Source organism: Marmota flaviventris, chromosome 9 (genome assembly GCF_047511675.1).
Source record: "Marmota flaviventris isolate mMarFla1 chromosome 9, mMarFla1.hap1, whole genome shotgun sequence".
Lineage (NCBI taxonomy): Eukaryota > Metazoa > Chordata > Mammalia > Rodentia > Sciuridae > Marmota > Marmota flaviventris.
Genome location: NC_092506.1, coordinates 105,137,865 through 105,153,779, shown reverse-complemented (window position 1 = coordinate 105,153,779; position 15,915 = coordinate 105,137,865). Strand labels below are relative to the sequence as shown.

Sequence of the window (15,915 nt, the reverse complement as noted above, 5' to 3'; positions counted from 1 at the left end):
CAGGTCTGTGGGGGACACAGAGGACCCCTGTATTAAAAAAAAATAAAGTGGCCTCGTTCCATCTCTGCGGCCTGCTTCCCTCGATGTAGAGCTTTGGCCCTGGGAAGACGCCGATGTTCCCTGACCCTGTGCTCCCCTGGGCGCGTGTTGGCCAGGGCCTGGTCCAAGGCAGAGAGGGGCACAGAACAAATTCACCTGCCAGATGCCACTGACCCCCGCCACCTGCTCCTCTGTCTTGACCCGCCTCACAGCTGAGCTTGGCCCCGGAGCAGGCAGGCAGGGGAGGAAGGAGGGAGGGCAGAGGGGCTGGGGGCTGCCTGGGGCTGCCTGGGGCTGCCCTGATGTCCCTTCTCTGATGGCAAGGACGGGCGTGGGAAGAACTCGATGTCAAGGTGAGCGTTCCCAGCGAGGGCGGCAGGCATCCCCCGCTCTGGGTACCCCGCAGTGTGGCCCAGGCTCGTCTACTTTCATGGCTGACCAGGCCCTCACGACTGCCTGAGGAAAGACACCGGAGGCAGGAGGGCTCCAGGGCCTGAGGTCACAGCTGGAGGACCCGGGGTACAGGACGGGATCCCACCCAGGCTCTGACTCCAAGGCCCTGCTCCTGACCCACCACTCAGGTTGCCATGGGACCACAGCTCCTCACTTGTATCCTCCTCAGGGTTCAGATGTGAGGGTTCACATTGAGCCAAAGGCCTCCCACAGCGCCTCCTGGGGGTGGCCTGGGGAAAGCCCACTACTGCCACCCTTACTCTCACGCAGGGGCCTGGGAGTCATACCCTACTGCTCCATGCTCCACCACCGCTGCCTCCACCAAGGTTGCAGGATGGAAAACAGTCATTAAATGTGGCTTGTGTTCTGGGCCCAGTTACTTTCCTTCCCCATTACCCCAACGGCCTTATTCCCCTATCACACAGAGGAAATGAAGGCTCAGAGAGGTGGAGTGACGTGCTCAACATCACACAGCTCCTAAATGGTGCCACAGCTCAGTTTGACTCCAAAGATGGCTCTTTTTACTCCACCATCTTGTGTCTTTCTCTTGGGCAACATGTCTTCCCTGGGAGTGATACCTCCTGGAGTTCAAATCTCTCTGCTCCCACAACTTGTGTTTGGGGAACCTAGGGATGGAAGGAGAATCACACCAAATGGCGGCTCACTTTTGCTCCAGGTCCCAGCCAGGCTCGTTCAAAGGGATCCAGTGAAGGAAAACTTGTGTAGCCAGTGTCCCCCTCAGTGTGGACACCGTGTTAGCCACTCTGCGTATGTCCCCTCAGCCACCTTGGGAGGGAGGTGCCATGATCCCTGCCTTATAAACGAGACAGCAGAGGCCGGGGGGGAGGTGAAGTCACTGCCCCCAGGTCACACAGGTAGTGAATAAGTGGCACAAGATGTGGGGACACAGGGCCCAGAGCCATAAAAAGGACTTAGAAACACCAAAGCCAATTTGTAAAAAACGCAGGTGAAGAACAGCCATTGCGAGGGCACACGCAGCGTGGCCCACCTGTGGCCCTGGGCCATCCTGAAGGTCTCACCAGGCGGCCCAACCAAACAGACCCTCCGGGGAGCCCAGCAGGTGCTCGCTGTCCCTGGAAGCCCAAACACCAGCTCCTGGGTTCCCAGGACCACCACATCGGGCCACTCACTCACTTCCTCGCCAGCCTCTTAGAAACGGGGACTTGCAGATGTCCTCTTTTTTTCTCTCATTAAAGAAAAAAAATAATATGATTCACAATATATCTCTACTTGGTCTAAAACCTGCTTATTAAAAATCTACTTTTGGGAAACAGGAGGATAAGTGGCAAGATTCCCCACGGAATGATCTCCGCTACGCCTGATTTTGATGGCTGAAAAAGGGAATTAGATTCCTGTTCCTAATTCTGCTTGCAGCATCTCCTGGCCCTGCATTAATAAGGAAGATGGAAGAGAGTCTCCTTCAGAGCCCTGAGCCCCACTCCCCTCAGTCCCTGTTCTTTGATTAGATTTTTAATCTCCTTTGCCCTTGAACTTCCCGGGCTCTGTTCCGCCTTCCTTCCCCTGGCCCTGGCGGGTGGGACAGAGACCCTCAGCAGCAGCAGCAGCAGCAGGAGAGCAGTGTGCGGTGGCTGCTGAGCCCCGGGTGGTGGCCTTGCCTCCCCTGGGCCTGGACAGACAGCCTCACCTCCTCCAGGACAGCCTTTCTGCCTGAGAACTTCTCTGCTCTCAGGCACTGCTCTGGGTTGTTTGTTGGGATCATGGCCGGGACAGGATGTTGTGTGGAGGAGGCAGCCCCAACTGAGGGTCAGAGCCCCTGAGGCAGAGTCCTGGATTTTCCATGGAACCCATGGTGTCATCTAAGTCCCTGCAAGGCTCCAGGCCTGTTCTCTCAGCTCTAGCAAGACTGGGGAGGAGGAGGTCAAATGGGAACACAGAAATGCAAAGTGATTTGTCCTCCACAAGGAACTGTTTGAATGTCAAGCAAGGTCATAATTCTAAGAGAAAGAGTCCTGGGCCAGAGGCAAGGGTATCTAGCCAAGTGCTTAGTGACTTGTACACGTTTTAACAGAGCAACTCATTTCCTAAAGCCCAGTGAGAGCTGAAGCAGAGGAAAGAGAATTCAAACTAAAAGCAAGAGGGAATGGTGGCTGGACAAAAGAAAGAACTTCCTGGCAGGTTGGTGAGCCATTGTGCCCAGCAGAAGAAGACTGAAGGAAAACCTTGTCCTTGCCTTCTCTCTCTTAATAGCTAGCATCCTGTGCAGTTTTCCATCAGCATTCTTTCGGGGCTTGTAGGCAAACCCATTTGGAAGACAATGAGGTAAATAATTGGTTTGGCCACGGGACATCTCAGAGGGTCCATGCTAATGTGCCTTGTGATCTGCAGGAAGCGGAAACAGAATGGAGGACTCCCCAGACTTTCTTCTTCGCCCCTGTAGCACTCATCATCAATGGCGGTATTGTACGGTAAGCTCTCTGCCGCGATGGGACTGTTGTGTACCTGGGCTGTTCAGTACAGAGCGGCGGCCACGTACAGGTGGTGAGCACTTGATGTGTGGCCAGTCAGGATGAGGAACTGGATTTTTAGTCTTATTTGAGCTTAATGAATTCAGATTTAAATTCAAAGAGTCTCGAGTGACTTGGAGCTACTGCACTGGTCAACAGAACCCCGGGGGAACCCAGTTTAAGAAATGCTGGTGTAATGCTGATGGTGTATGGGACTATGATCCAGAGAACCGGGGCCAAATCCCAGCTGGACCACTTCCTCGTTATGGCACCCTGGACAAGTCGAGCTACTCTCTGACCCTCGGTCTCCTCTTTTATAAACAAAGGGGTTGGAGTCTCTATTCACTGAGCTCTTGCCAAGCCCCCTCCGTGGACCCCGGTCTCCAGGGCACCTGCATTCCCTAGGAGTTCAGACCCATCCTTCACTGTCCTGACTGCTTCGTGTGCAAAGGTCCTGCCTGATCTCCAACAAGGCTGCTTCACTTTTGAGAAAAGACACTGTGCTGTTCTTCTGTCTCTCACGGAGCCTGGCACATAAAATATGGCCAGTAAATAAATACCTGTTGATTGACTAAGTGAAGGACTGGCCTGCTCTTGCACGTGCCCACCTCATGGGTTCCTCTTAGGAGCTGCTTGTTGAAAAAGACCCGAAACCACCTTTCTGTTTCCAAGCCTGAGAGTCCCCAGATCCTTGGGTCTGATTCAGGTTTCCCAAAACTAGTGCCCCAAACTAATTGTTCCTTGAGGGTGGGCCCATGATTGGAATGGCCTTTACCCAGAGGACATTCCTAGGGGAGAGGCCTTAAGTCCCTACAGTTGATGCAGAACCAAGTCCACGCTCCCTCACCTGCCACTCAAGGGTCCCCGCCCCTTCCGCAGGCTCTTTCCACTTCAGTAGAGCCTCTGAGCTCCGGAGGCCTGCTTCCTCCCCTCCTCGTCGGGCACACTCTATCTCACTTCTCCACTGACCTAGATCTTCGTGATCCTTCAAGCCCCATTTGAAGCCCTGCCCTGGTCCTGAAGCCCTTCCTGTCACCCTGTGCTCAGGATGGCTCCTCGACTAGCCACATAGCACATTTGACACTGACCACAAACTACTGGGTGCCTTCTCCCACCAATGGCAGGGTCACGTCTCCTCTGCCTCCACTCCAGAGCTCTGGAAGAAGTTCCGGACACATAGCAAGAGGACCGACATCTGAGTGTGGGCCCTGCTACTCAAATCATGTGACCCTGGGCAAGTCACTGCACCTCTCTGGTCTCAACTTCCTCTGATGGGGATCCCAACACCTCCCAAACCACTGGGTGGTTGTAATAATTAGACAAGGTACACATAAAGCATAGAGTTGGGCCTCAGTGACTTGTTTCTTGAGTACCACAAAGTAAAGACCCCATGGAATTGTGTCGAATGAATGAATGAATACACGTGCCCGGGCAAGCAGGCACACAGGTGTTGACATAGGTGGTCCTGACCATCATGGGGAGGGGGCTTTTGTTTTTGGGTGCCCTCGGGATTCCAGGATGCGGGGAAGACTTGAGAACTCTGAGTAGTTCTGAGAAGGTAAAGAAGGGAGCCCGGCTCCAAGATGGAGCATCTCTACCAGCGCAGCCCAGGAAGACCTGCAGGGTAAAAAAGCCGGGCAGGCCACAGGTACCAGGCTCAAGCACTGGTTCCCAGTGCAAGCCAGTGCCCGGCACCTGTTGACCGCATGTGGGTGCAGCTGCAGAAACACACAGACGCTCCAATTTGCTGGGAGGCGTGGGCTTAAATTAGCTAAATCTCATAAACACTAAATTTATGTCACAAATTGTCTGAGAGTCACAGAAAGTGCATTTCCAAAGCCTGCATTTGCGGAAAAAAAAATGCTTTATCAGGAATTGACCTTGGACCTTGTTCCATCAGCAAAACCTGCTCTCCAGGGGAAGAAGCTCTTCAACCCATCAAGTACAAATGCATTCAATTTATATTTTCCCTCTCTCTCTCTCTCTCTTTGTATCTCCTTAACAATGAGGCTGAAAATGTGGGAATTGAGTTTGCAGATGCAAAAAGGTTTGGCAATTGGCCAGTCTCCCTCTAACCTAGTTCCTTTCTGTTCTGGCCATGTCCAGGGAGTCCTGGCAAAGGGTACACCTGGACCACGGGCTCTTTCTCTGTCTTACACACACACACCAACACGCACGCAGGTGTACACGTGGACGAACACCTGAACCTGTTGGTTATCAGCCTGGGATCTGAGAGAGACCTCCCTTCCTGGTGGGGGAGCCAGGGGCACAGGGAGCCAGGAGAGGATCAACAGGATCCACCCACCTGTTAGAGGCGGATCCAGCCTAGGGACACTTACATTCTGCTTTGGCACAGATGAGGCAGGCGGTGGTGCAGTTGAAGAAATTCAGGATCCCAGCTACAGCCACGCTGATGTCGGTGTTGCTGGGGTGCAGGTTCAGGGTTGTGAATCTCTGGAACTGGAACTTGACAAATTCCTCTGGGGCCACTTTGAAATGAGGGACCTGGCAGGAGGAGCAAAAATGGGCAGCAAGGAGCATCCAAAATGAGTGAGTAAAAAGGGAAGGATGAGGGGCGGACCAGGCTGTGGAGGGAAGGTCCCCGGACACGACCCTGTGTGCACACCAGCAGAGTTGGAGCTCACAGGACCCAGCACAGGGGTCCAGGGGTGGGGGAGGGAGACAAGATGGCATCCCTGCCAGGACCCCACCAGGAACCTTTTGGCTAGAGACCTGTGTAAAGATACGGGGAGCCGGGAGCTGGGTCTGCCAAACTGGGAAGGAAAAAGAAGAGGTTTTATCCTCAGAAGAAGGGCCTGCTGCTGGGCAGAGACAAATGGGTCTTGAAATCCTGGCCCTGATAATATTTTATTTGTAGTTACTAAAGCAGAGCAGAGATGGCAGAAGAGAGGAACACTCCCCTGGGGACCAAGAGAGAAGCCCCTTAGCCCAGTCGACAGGTGTGTAAACCAGCTCCCAACCAATGTCCTGGGTGAAGGTCCAGGGCGACAGCAGGGCAGGAGGGGCCCTGTGCATATGTGGGGACCGAGACCCGGCATCTAGAGAAACCATGGAGAAGCCTCTGGATGGATTCCTGTGAATAAATACCTGCTCTGGTTTCATTAGGACAGTGTCGGCTTCTGTCTGCATCTATTGCTGACATTTCTGAGAGGCACTGCCCTGCCTTCTGCCTCTCTTTCTGGGAAAGAGATATTAACAGGCTGCAGTGTCTGCTTTATTGTCAGCTTGGGCTATCTGGTATGTAATAGGGAAGTTAAAATGTAATAAGCTGCCATCCACCTTGATTTTACTCTGCCAGGATCATCCTTGTCACCCTATGCTGAGGAGCTGAAGGGGAGGGGGAGTTTGTCCCAATGTTAAAGTCAGTAAGGTTGAAAGTAGACAGCAGGAAGAACTTTCTGATGGTGACTTGGTTGGATTCTAGACTAGATTATTTAGAAATGGTTACAGAAGTTTTCTTTGCCTTGCCTGGCCCAGAGGTTGTGCTGCCAGGAGTCTGGGAGCTGTGATTGTCCATGTAAGAGTCTACTTCTTACGTCTATAGTCCCAGTAGCCCAGGAGGCTGAGGCAGGAGGATCGTGAGTTCAAAGCCTGCCTCAGCAAGAGCGCTGTGAGACCCTGTCTCTAAATAGAATACAAAATAGGGCTGAGGATGTGGTTCAGTGGTTGAGTGCCCCTGAGTTCAAACCCTGGTACCTAAAATTTAAAAAAAGAAAAGAAAAGAAATCTACTTCTTTATTCTTTTTAAGTTTTGGGGAGAAGTTGGCCAGAGACTAGAACTCTTCTGAAATTGGAATGGAAGGAGAATAAAGATTTGATTTGGCCAAAAGAGAGAGAGAGAAAAAAAAGAGAAGAATTACTGAATTCAATGAGGGTTAGCCCTTGAACTTCAGAGAGAACACGACCATATTTTGTTCAGCAGGGGCACAGAACTCACAAGAACCAGCAAGTCCTGAATGATGACTCTCGGGAGAGGAGCTGGCCTGTGTCATAAGGGGCCTTTCTCCCCACTCACACTTTGCATCCCACACAGTTGATCTCGAATGAAGAACAAATGCACCTTGACAGGAAAAGAGGTTACAGAGGGTCAAGATGAAGTTCAAGTCTGGGCCGGGGGGCGGGGGTGCTGGCTGGTTTAGACATCTGAGCTTCTCTGGCAAAAAAGGTCTCCTGGTGTGGCCATGAAGGCTGCTGATTTTCAGTAGCAGCTAACCCGTTAGGGCATTGGGCATCAAGCACCTCCAATAGTGCAGAGCCCCTAGGGAGACCCACAAACCCATGGTTTCCAGTCTTGGTTTGGTGGGGGAGTCCTTCAGGAAGATGAAGGAAGCGTAGGTTTTGGAGACTGTAGCCCTGGGTTTGCATTTAGGTCCTGCTGTGTGATTTGGGGGCAAACCACTTAACCTGTCTACACTTCAATCAGACGGAGACAGCCAGAGGCACTTCCTAAGAAGAGCTCTGGAAGATTCAATGAGATGTCGGGATGAAGAGCGGATGGGAATAGCTCTCTCCCACCAGATCCTCAGAGCTCGGCAATGCCTTTTCTCCCTCCACTTTCCTTTCTCCCCCAAAGGTCAGAGTTCCCACAGAGATCCCAGAGCTGTGAGTGCAGGGCCAAGGGTGGAGGGGCCCCTGGGAAGGGGAGCTGTAGGGGTCTCCAGCACAAGGCACCGCAAAGGCCGCGGGGCAGGCAGCCAGCTGCTCGGCATGCCCAGGCAGGGAGGACCCTGCCCGTCCTGCCAGTTGTCTCTCTAAGAAGATCAATCCATAATCGATTTGCAATTGCAAATGCGTCCCAGGAAGTCGTCCTGGAGGTGTGGAGAGAGAGCATCAAGGCAGAGAGCGGCCAGTCGCCAGGGCTGCAGGGACATCAGCAGCATTTAAAGGGATGGACTCCTGGGTGAGAAGTCCACCGCTTTCCCCAGAGCCAGAGGGAATCGGTGGAAGGCTGTTCGGCCTCATAAAATATTAAAAGAAATGCATAATCTGAACAGAGAGGAAAGGTGGCTCAGGAAGGAACACGACCAGACAAAGGAGGGGTGACCGTCTGGCGGCTCCCTGGGCAGTGCAGCCTGGCAGGCTGGTCCCTGGCACAGAGCCAGGGTGGGACATTGCAAATGAGGGGCTCAGCCTTGGGCCCCAAAGGCCAAATGGAGCTGAGGGATCTGCTGGCTGAGATGAAGAGCCACTGACTCCCACAAGGAGGTCATGTTCAAGTGGGTTTGTGGGGAGGACAGAAAGAGCCAATGAAGAAAGAAATGGGGGAGAAGAGAAAAGAAAGGGAGAGAGAGAGAAAATGGGAAGCAGAAGTCTTGGCGACCTCGGCTGGTGAAGATCAGAGCCACCGCTGAAATAATGACCTGCCACATATCTGAGCTATTGTTTGGAACATGGCAGAAAGATTTCAATTAAATATCAAGCGAAACTCCTGGACTGAGGACAGTAAGATGCTGGAAGGGACTGAGAGGGACGGAAGCTGCTTTGTGCCCTGGGCTGGCCAGAGTCCTCTTCTAGGTGTGGGAGGGGAAGGGGATGGGGAGCTGTCAGCATGGCCCCAGTGGGAGGCCAGAAGGGCAAGCCCGCCCCTGGAGGAGCAAGACCACCTGGGACCAGGCTGGGGCTGCAAGGCACCCAAATGTGCTGATAGCAATTCTTAGGGCTCATCAAACAGGGAGGATTAATATTCTGCACAAAGGCTCAGGGACTCCCAAGCCCTCTGATCATAACCTCAAGGGAGTAGCTTCCAGGAGGATGTGGGGCAGGCAGAAGCCTATCCACAGCTCCCCGTTTCTACAGGGGTGGCTTCCTGGGGAGGCATCCAGTCTGTCAGTTAGGGGGTGCCCCCTCCTATTTCCAAGAGCTGGACCTGCCAGAAGTGAAGCTTCTGGAAACCCGAGGCTCCAGGTCTCTAAGGCAGATGTAAGTGTTACCTTCTCCCTAGGCTCCTCCCCCGGCCCCTCCTGCGCCTCTGCACCAAGCTGCAGCTGCCCCCAAGGACCTGGCTGGAAGGCCGTGGGAGCAGAGAGGGGCTAAGGGGCCACCTGCTCCCCGACTCCCAGATACAGCTGAAGGGGAAGGACTGGCGGACTCCAGGAAGGACGTAGAAAGATGCCAGCAACAGAGACTCTTAGAAGTTCCAAGTCCATCTTCTCCAGGGAAGAAGGAGAGGAGAGTGGACAGAATAGGGAGGGGCTGGTGCTCAGAAACTTGCCCCTCCCACATTATTCTCTCTTGGAGCTAGAACCAGAGGAAAGCGCCTCAACACTTTGGGAGCTCCCCTCCCCCGCCCAGGAAAGCTGTCCTGCCTGAAGGAGTAGACCAGACATTGGAATCGGTGAATGAGGGAAGAACACAGAATAAAACCCCTTTTCTCAAGAACTATAAAATAGAGGCTTTCAAACTTTATATTTTGCAATAAAATGTAGCAGTGCCTTCCCCTAAAGGCATTCTACCCCAGAATCCCAATGTATGAACAGATCACCGCGGAGCTGGCCACGTGGACTGGAGGGCTCAGACTTCTGTCCTCTTAGCCTCCTTCCCCACCACCACTTACCAGCCTCTCCACCCCATCACCAAGAGGCTACTGGAGACACCACCTTGGGACTCTTAAGACTCAGGAGCTCAGCTTGAAAATCCCATTATCAAACATCTCCCCTGAGGCTCCCCTGTTAAAATAATTTGGAGCAAAGTGAGCTCAACCGAGGACTATGTCGTTTTATTTATTTATTTTTATGTGGTGCTGAGGATCGAACCCAGGGCCTTGTACATGTGAGGCAAGCACTCTACCACTGAGCCATAAAAGAGACAAGGTCTCCCTGAGTTGCTTAGGGCCTGGCTTAGTTGCTGAGGCTGGCTTTGAACCTGTGACCCTCCTACCTCAGCTACCTGAACAACTGGCTTTACAGTCTTGCGCCACCATGCCATGCCCAACCCAGTCCTGATGGGCCCTTCCAGCCCCTCCAAATCCATGATCCCTATGGGGCCCAGGCCCAGGCTTTAGCCTGCAGATATCCCCTCAACCCAGCCCAGTACTCACCTCTTTCTCCCCACAGATGTTGCTGATGATGGAGCTGGAGGCCGGGCTGGATGATGGTCCCAGGACAGCAACCACCCCCTTGGGGAGGATCTGACACACTGCAGCCAGAGGTAGGGACAGGAAAGGAAGCAAGGCACCCATCAGGTGGCGCTTGGTTCAGCTGCCCCCTGGGTGGTAGGCTTGAGTCCTTCAATCTGCATCGGCTACCTCTCACCTTCTACCCACCCTCAGCCCCAGCCCCTCTCCAACCCTTCCAAACCTAGTGTCCCTCCTTCTCCCCCTGGACCACTGGGCTCTAGGACAGTTTTATTGGAGTTTATGGGCAGTATTAAATGAGGAAATGACCCAGGTTATGACAACATACGGCCACAGCCAGCCGGGTATATAAATCGTCTGGGCTGTCACCGAAGGACAGAGGCTAATGGAGGAACCCTGAGATGCCCTCCCGGCCTGGTCTGCAGTGGGGTGGAGGCAGCCCGGGCATGTGCCGCAGAGATGGAGGGCCCAGCTCCCAGAGTGGTCACACCTCCAGTTACCCAGAGTGGAGGAGGAAGAAGGGCGGGAATACAGGGAACAAAGGTGGCAGGATTGATGCAGACAGACAACAAGAAAGCAGGTTCAATAGGAGGAACCAAAAGAGAATGAAAGGCAGAGGGGGCCCCACTGTCAAGGGCTCCTCTGTTCACCTCCTCCCCTAGCACGTCAGCCACTGTCCTGACCCACCAGCAGACCTGTGACCTCGCCCTGCCTCCGCTGGGAAGGTGCCCTTCCCTCCTGGACTCTGGGCAGTCATCTGTCAAATGTCAACTCAAATGCCACCTTCTCCTAAGTCCTTCCTGGGTTATTTAGGTGGAACTAACCAGGCCTGGGGCTTCCAAGGTCCCCATTTTGTGCCTGTATTCTAAGACACTTGCAATTGTGTCTACTTTGGTTTATTGCTTCCAGTTGGGCCCCAGGAGCAGGCGCCAGACTCCTTTCACTAGATTTCAAACCCCTTGCAGGAACAGAGCCATGCTTATTTCTAAACTGCCGCTTCTCATTTCTTCAGTGTCTAGCACATTTTCTAGACACTGGTGCCCAGTATACATTTGTCCAATGAAAGCATGAATGGGTGGGAATGGTCAGAAGAGGAAGGAAGGATCTAGAACATTAAAATGTTAGAGACCAAGAAAGGAAGGACAGGAGAAAAGTGGGGGAAACGTGAAGAGAGAGGACAAGAGCTCATTCTCTGTCCAGGCACTTGACATCAGAACAGAGACTCTGCTGTCAGAATACGCCTCAAAGTTCCCCATGCATGACGGGACATCCTTGTCTGCAAAGCCCAAAGCTTCATTTCACAAATACTTTCCCCCACTTCACATTAGGAGTAAGGCAGCCATTTCTGGGCCAGGAAGCTGCTTCTTGAGACAGCTGCAAAGCCACACCTGCCCCCCGGATGTTCTTTCTCCTGAGTGAGAGTCCTAACCACTGGCCAACACGGCCAAGCAATCATTGGAATGGCACCCAGGCAGCAAGGCAGATAGTGGGGTCAAATCCCAGAGTGGCAATTGACCACACCAACTTCACATCTTCCAGGCCTCCTCTTGGCTTAGCTGCAGCTCCAGCAGGGACCCCACAACCTCCCAAATCTCAGCCAACCCCGAGTCTGCATGCAGAGGACACCTGAGGGGGACTCATCAGCTCTAAGTGTCAGAACCATCCCAGGGGCAGAGGAAGTGAGGACCAGGCCTCAGCCCTGACAGCCTCTTCTAGGTTTAAGCTGTTTTCTTGCAAGTGACCTCGAGTGATTGCAGCCTGCCTAAATCTTAACTGGCTTGATAGGTGCTTTCAGTTTGTCACCCCATCTATCCCTATGAGGGTCTCCCCTCTAGGACTCTTACCTCCTCTTTACCAATAGGAACTACTATCCTTGAGGGACAAAGTGACTCCCATTAGGTCACACACCTGATCAAAGTCAAATCCAGCATTTGGGTTTCAGCCTCTGGACCCTATCCAGGGTTCATCCTGCCCTCTCACAGCCACCTACTTCATCTGCAGGACTCCCTGCAGCCACTCTGTCACCCAGCTCTTCTCAATCCCTTACAGCCCACCTTGTCCTTAGAATCCGCTTTCTCCAAGGTCACCATGACCAGGTCTCTTTGTGCAGCATCTGCTGTTGCCAAGCACACTGTTCGCTGGAATTTCACGACTCCCTCCAGTCCTCACGCTCACCCAGTTGTCTGAGCATCGTTTCCTCTGCTGACTCCTCTTCCTTCTCCCATCTGCTAAATTTAGGTTTTGCCTGGGCCGCCCTCTATCTGAAGGCTGCCCTTGCCTCCTCTCTGCCCAGATGATCATATATTCTAACCTATGGCCTGGTTACACAATCAAGTTCCAAGCACCCGCTGGATGTGACCTCAGGGCCTTCTTTCTAGCATCTCACACTCAACAAGGCCACCGGTGGCAAGGTCATCATGCGCGTGAACTCTGTTGCGAGGCTGTCTGAGTCTGAGTCTCAGGACTGGCACTTACTGGTTATGAAAACTTGAGCAAGTTATTAAATCTCCCTGGGCCTATTTGCTTACCTCTAGAACTAGGATACTAACATCACCTCTCTCACGGGCACATTGTAAGGATTAAAGTGAGTTAATACATACAAAGTGCTTAGAATGGTTCCTTACAACCCTTCTCATTGTTCCTGCTAAATCATGTCATATATATATGTATGTATATATATGTATGTATATATATGTATGTGTATATATATATATATATATATATATATATATATATATATATATATGGTGGGGGGGAGCTGCCAGTAATTGAACTCAGGACACTTAACCACTGAGCCACATCCCCAGCCCTGTTTTATATTTTACTTAGACACAGGGTCTCACTGAGTTACTTAGTGCCTCACTTTTGCTGAGGCTGGTTTTGAACTTTCGAACCTCCTGCCTCCTGAGCTGCTGGGATTATAGGTATGTGCCACTGAGCCTGGCTTATATTATGAAGAATTTGATCTTATACTTCTATGAGGAAGATTCATCTTGTCCCCACTTTACAGACAGAAAAACTGAGGCTTAGAAAATGCAAGTAACTTGTTCAAATGGATGTGGATAATATATGGTAGAACTGTATTTGACCTTGGAGATCCATCAGGCATCAAAGCCCAGGCTCTTAACCACTCAATTTTTCTCCCCTTAGCTCCTCAAGGTCAAAGCCAGGCCCACCCTTGACCCTTCCTTGCTAAATCTATTCACTCACTACTGAGTCGGGGGCCAAATCTGCCCTTCTGACACGCTCACATCTGGCACCCTCTCCTTCCTACACAACTGCTATTGTGTCTGGTCAGTTCCTTTGGCCACCTGTCTTCCAAAGGGTCTCCCTGTCTCCAGCATTCTTCATTTCCAATCCTTTCTCCAAACTGTGAGGCAAATTATAATAATAAAGCAACGATCTGCATGTTCCTCTAAGTCAGAAAGCTTGTCTTATTTACCCTGGTACCCTCCATACTGAGCACAGGGCCTGACTCGGAATTATGTGTCCAATAAATCACTGTCCACCACACTGAAGCCCGCTCAACGCTTTCCATAAATAAAGAAACTAAATGTCTAATCATAAGGGAATCGTTATATAAAGTGTGGGTCATACACGGAAATGGAATATTATTTAGGAATTTAAAATGCTTATGAGCAGTTTATAATAGCATTAAAAATATTTATGTAATATTATTAAGAGAAGGAAGCAGGAAATAAAATTATATGTCCATCTATCTGAGGGCTCCAACTTGGCAAATTCAGGGGATAGTTATGCACAAGGAATGACTGGAACAAGATGTGATGAAAACCAATGTTTATTGAGTGCTAATTGTGGCCCATTCAAAGCACGTTACAGGAACTTTTACCTATTGAGTTCTAACACAACCTGGTAAAGAGGTACTATTACTGTACCTTTCTTCATAGACTCAAAAACAAGATGGAAAGAGCAGGGTGAAGGTTCAGCTGCTGACCCCCAGGCTCCAGGGCCCTGTTCCTTCAGCACAGGCTCCCATGGAGATCAGTGATGGACACTGCCTTGGCTGCTGGGACGCTGAGTGACTTTCTTCCTGTTTTACTTCCTTTGCTTTCCAATATGGGCATGCACTCCTTTTGTAATGTCTTATAAGGAAAATGGCATAATAATAAAAAGAATTCCTCCTGATGACGGGAAAATTCAAGTGAGTCTGGTCTTCCTGTGACCCTGCTTTTCTGGCCCTTTCTCTCACGGTGCCACTTCCCATGCCAGCTTGCCTAGAATGTTCTATCTGCTTCCTTATCTGTCCCTGAGTGGTTATCTCTGATGAGACCAGGGATTCCTAACTTGCTGCCTGGACCTGAGGGAGAAGTCAGGAGTCTGAACATTGTGGGGGGAATCACATCACTCTTTCCTCTAACCCCAGCTGAAAGGTAGAATTTTCTTCCATTTTGAAGGTAGGCAGCAAACCATGGTCTAGTAACAGTGTCTGTGACTTGGTCACCAACAGAAATCACCAGTGTTTTTGTATCACATTACAGAGCTGTAGATATCTTGAAATGTCATTTATATTCATTACTACTTCAAAATTACCCTAGAAGTTACACTCAATGCTGGGCTTAGCTATTGAATACATTAATAAAGAAGCACAGGTGTTAATATATGACTATTAAAATATTTTAACTGCATTTCTGTACAATTAGTTTCCATGGTCATCTGAACCATTCACTATTTTGTCCACTTTAAAACAATTTTCTGGGAAGGGTCCATTAGCATCCTTAGTCTACCGTGGTCTACACTGTCTCTGGCCCTCTCCTGGCAAACTCCTACTGCTCCTCTAACACCCAGCTGGGATCTTGCCCAAGGCATCTGTCCTTCCCTACATCTGAGTCAGCTGCCTTTCGGAGACAGGGAAATTTCCCCTGCTTTCTAAATTCCGAGCCAAGTTCTGCCCCAAGCAGGCTCATGATGTTGGCTCTCAACAGAAGGAAGTTTCTCCTAAAAATAAATTCTTGCCGAAGTCCATAATCCATAAGGCTCTGAGATGGGATGTTTTTCATCAAACTCATTTAGTGGCAAAATCTGATCTAAATAGACAGATGTATAGCTATCTACTGGTTAAGCATTCCTAATCCAAAATCTGAAAGGCTCTGAAATCTGAACCTTTTTAAGCACTGACATGATGCTCAAAACATTTAGGATTTCGTATTTCGCATTTTCAGATTAGGGATGCTCAACAAGTAAAGTCTATGCAGTGAATATTTAAATTTTTTTTTTTTTAAAAAACTGAAATTGGAAACACTTTTGGCTCCAAGCATCTCAGATAAGGGTACTCAACTTGTACAAAGTGTGAATAAAAGAATACAAGCATGCATTTGTTTGGGCTTGGCATGTCACTGGAGATGTTCTTTAACATATGGCCTGAGCACAATATGACCATGCCAGTGTCTTAAAAGTTCTGGATTCTAAATGCGTTGGGTCAGGGGTTTGAGGACCTATGCCTGTCTTCGGAGCTCCTCACACCCATGTCCATGTGTCCATTTCCCTGGATGGATTATAAGCTTGTTGAGGGCAGAGGTCAATCTATTTAGTCCTGGCAAAAAGGAATTGCTTACCAGACATTTGCTCAACTGAATTGAAATGATCCAAAATGAGTTGAATAAAATTGAACTCTGATCTTCTAGCAGCCATGGCCTGGGGATTTGCTGGGATCACACAAGTGGTTTTTGTCCCTCTGAAGGATGCCCTGCTCAGCAGAAATGGGGACCTTCTAAAAAGGGCTGCAGCTGTAGAGCTCCCTCGGCCCTGACTCCATAGGCCAGGGCGTCTGAGTGAGGACTCTGAGCAGTTTAGGGAGGGAGAGCAGGGGAGGGAAACAGCTTTACC

At 50.7% G+C, this 15,915-nt stretch overlaps 1 protein-coding gene across 1 annotated transcript in view; it reads right to left on the bottom strand.

The window, feature by feature from the left end:
* Grik4 (glutamate ionotropic receptor kainate type subunit 4) overlaps positions 1-15,915 on the bottom strand; it is a 284,402-nt gene that overhangs the window by 140,509 nt on the left and 127,978 nt on the right. Inside the window, exons 4-5 of the mRNA XM_027930584.3 lie at positions 10,036-10,133; positions 5,318-5,483 (exon numbers count right to left, since the gene is read on the bottom strand). Coding sequence (XP_027786385.2) covers positions 5,318-5,483; positions 10,036-10,133 — 264 coding nt within the window. The remainder of the gene's footprint in view (positions 1-5,317; positions 5,484-10,035; positions 10,134-15,915) is intronic.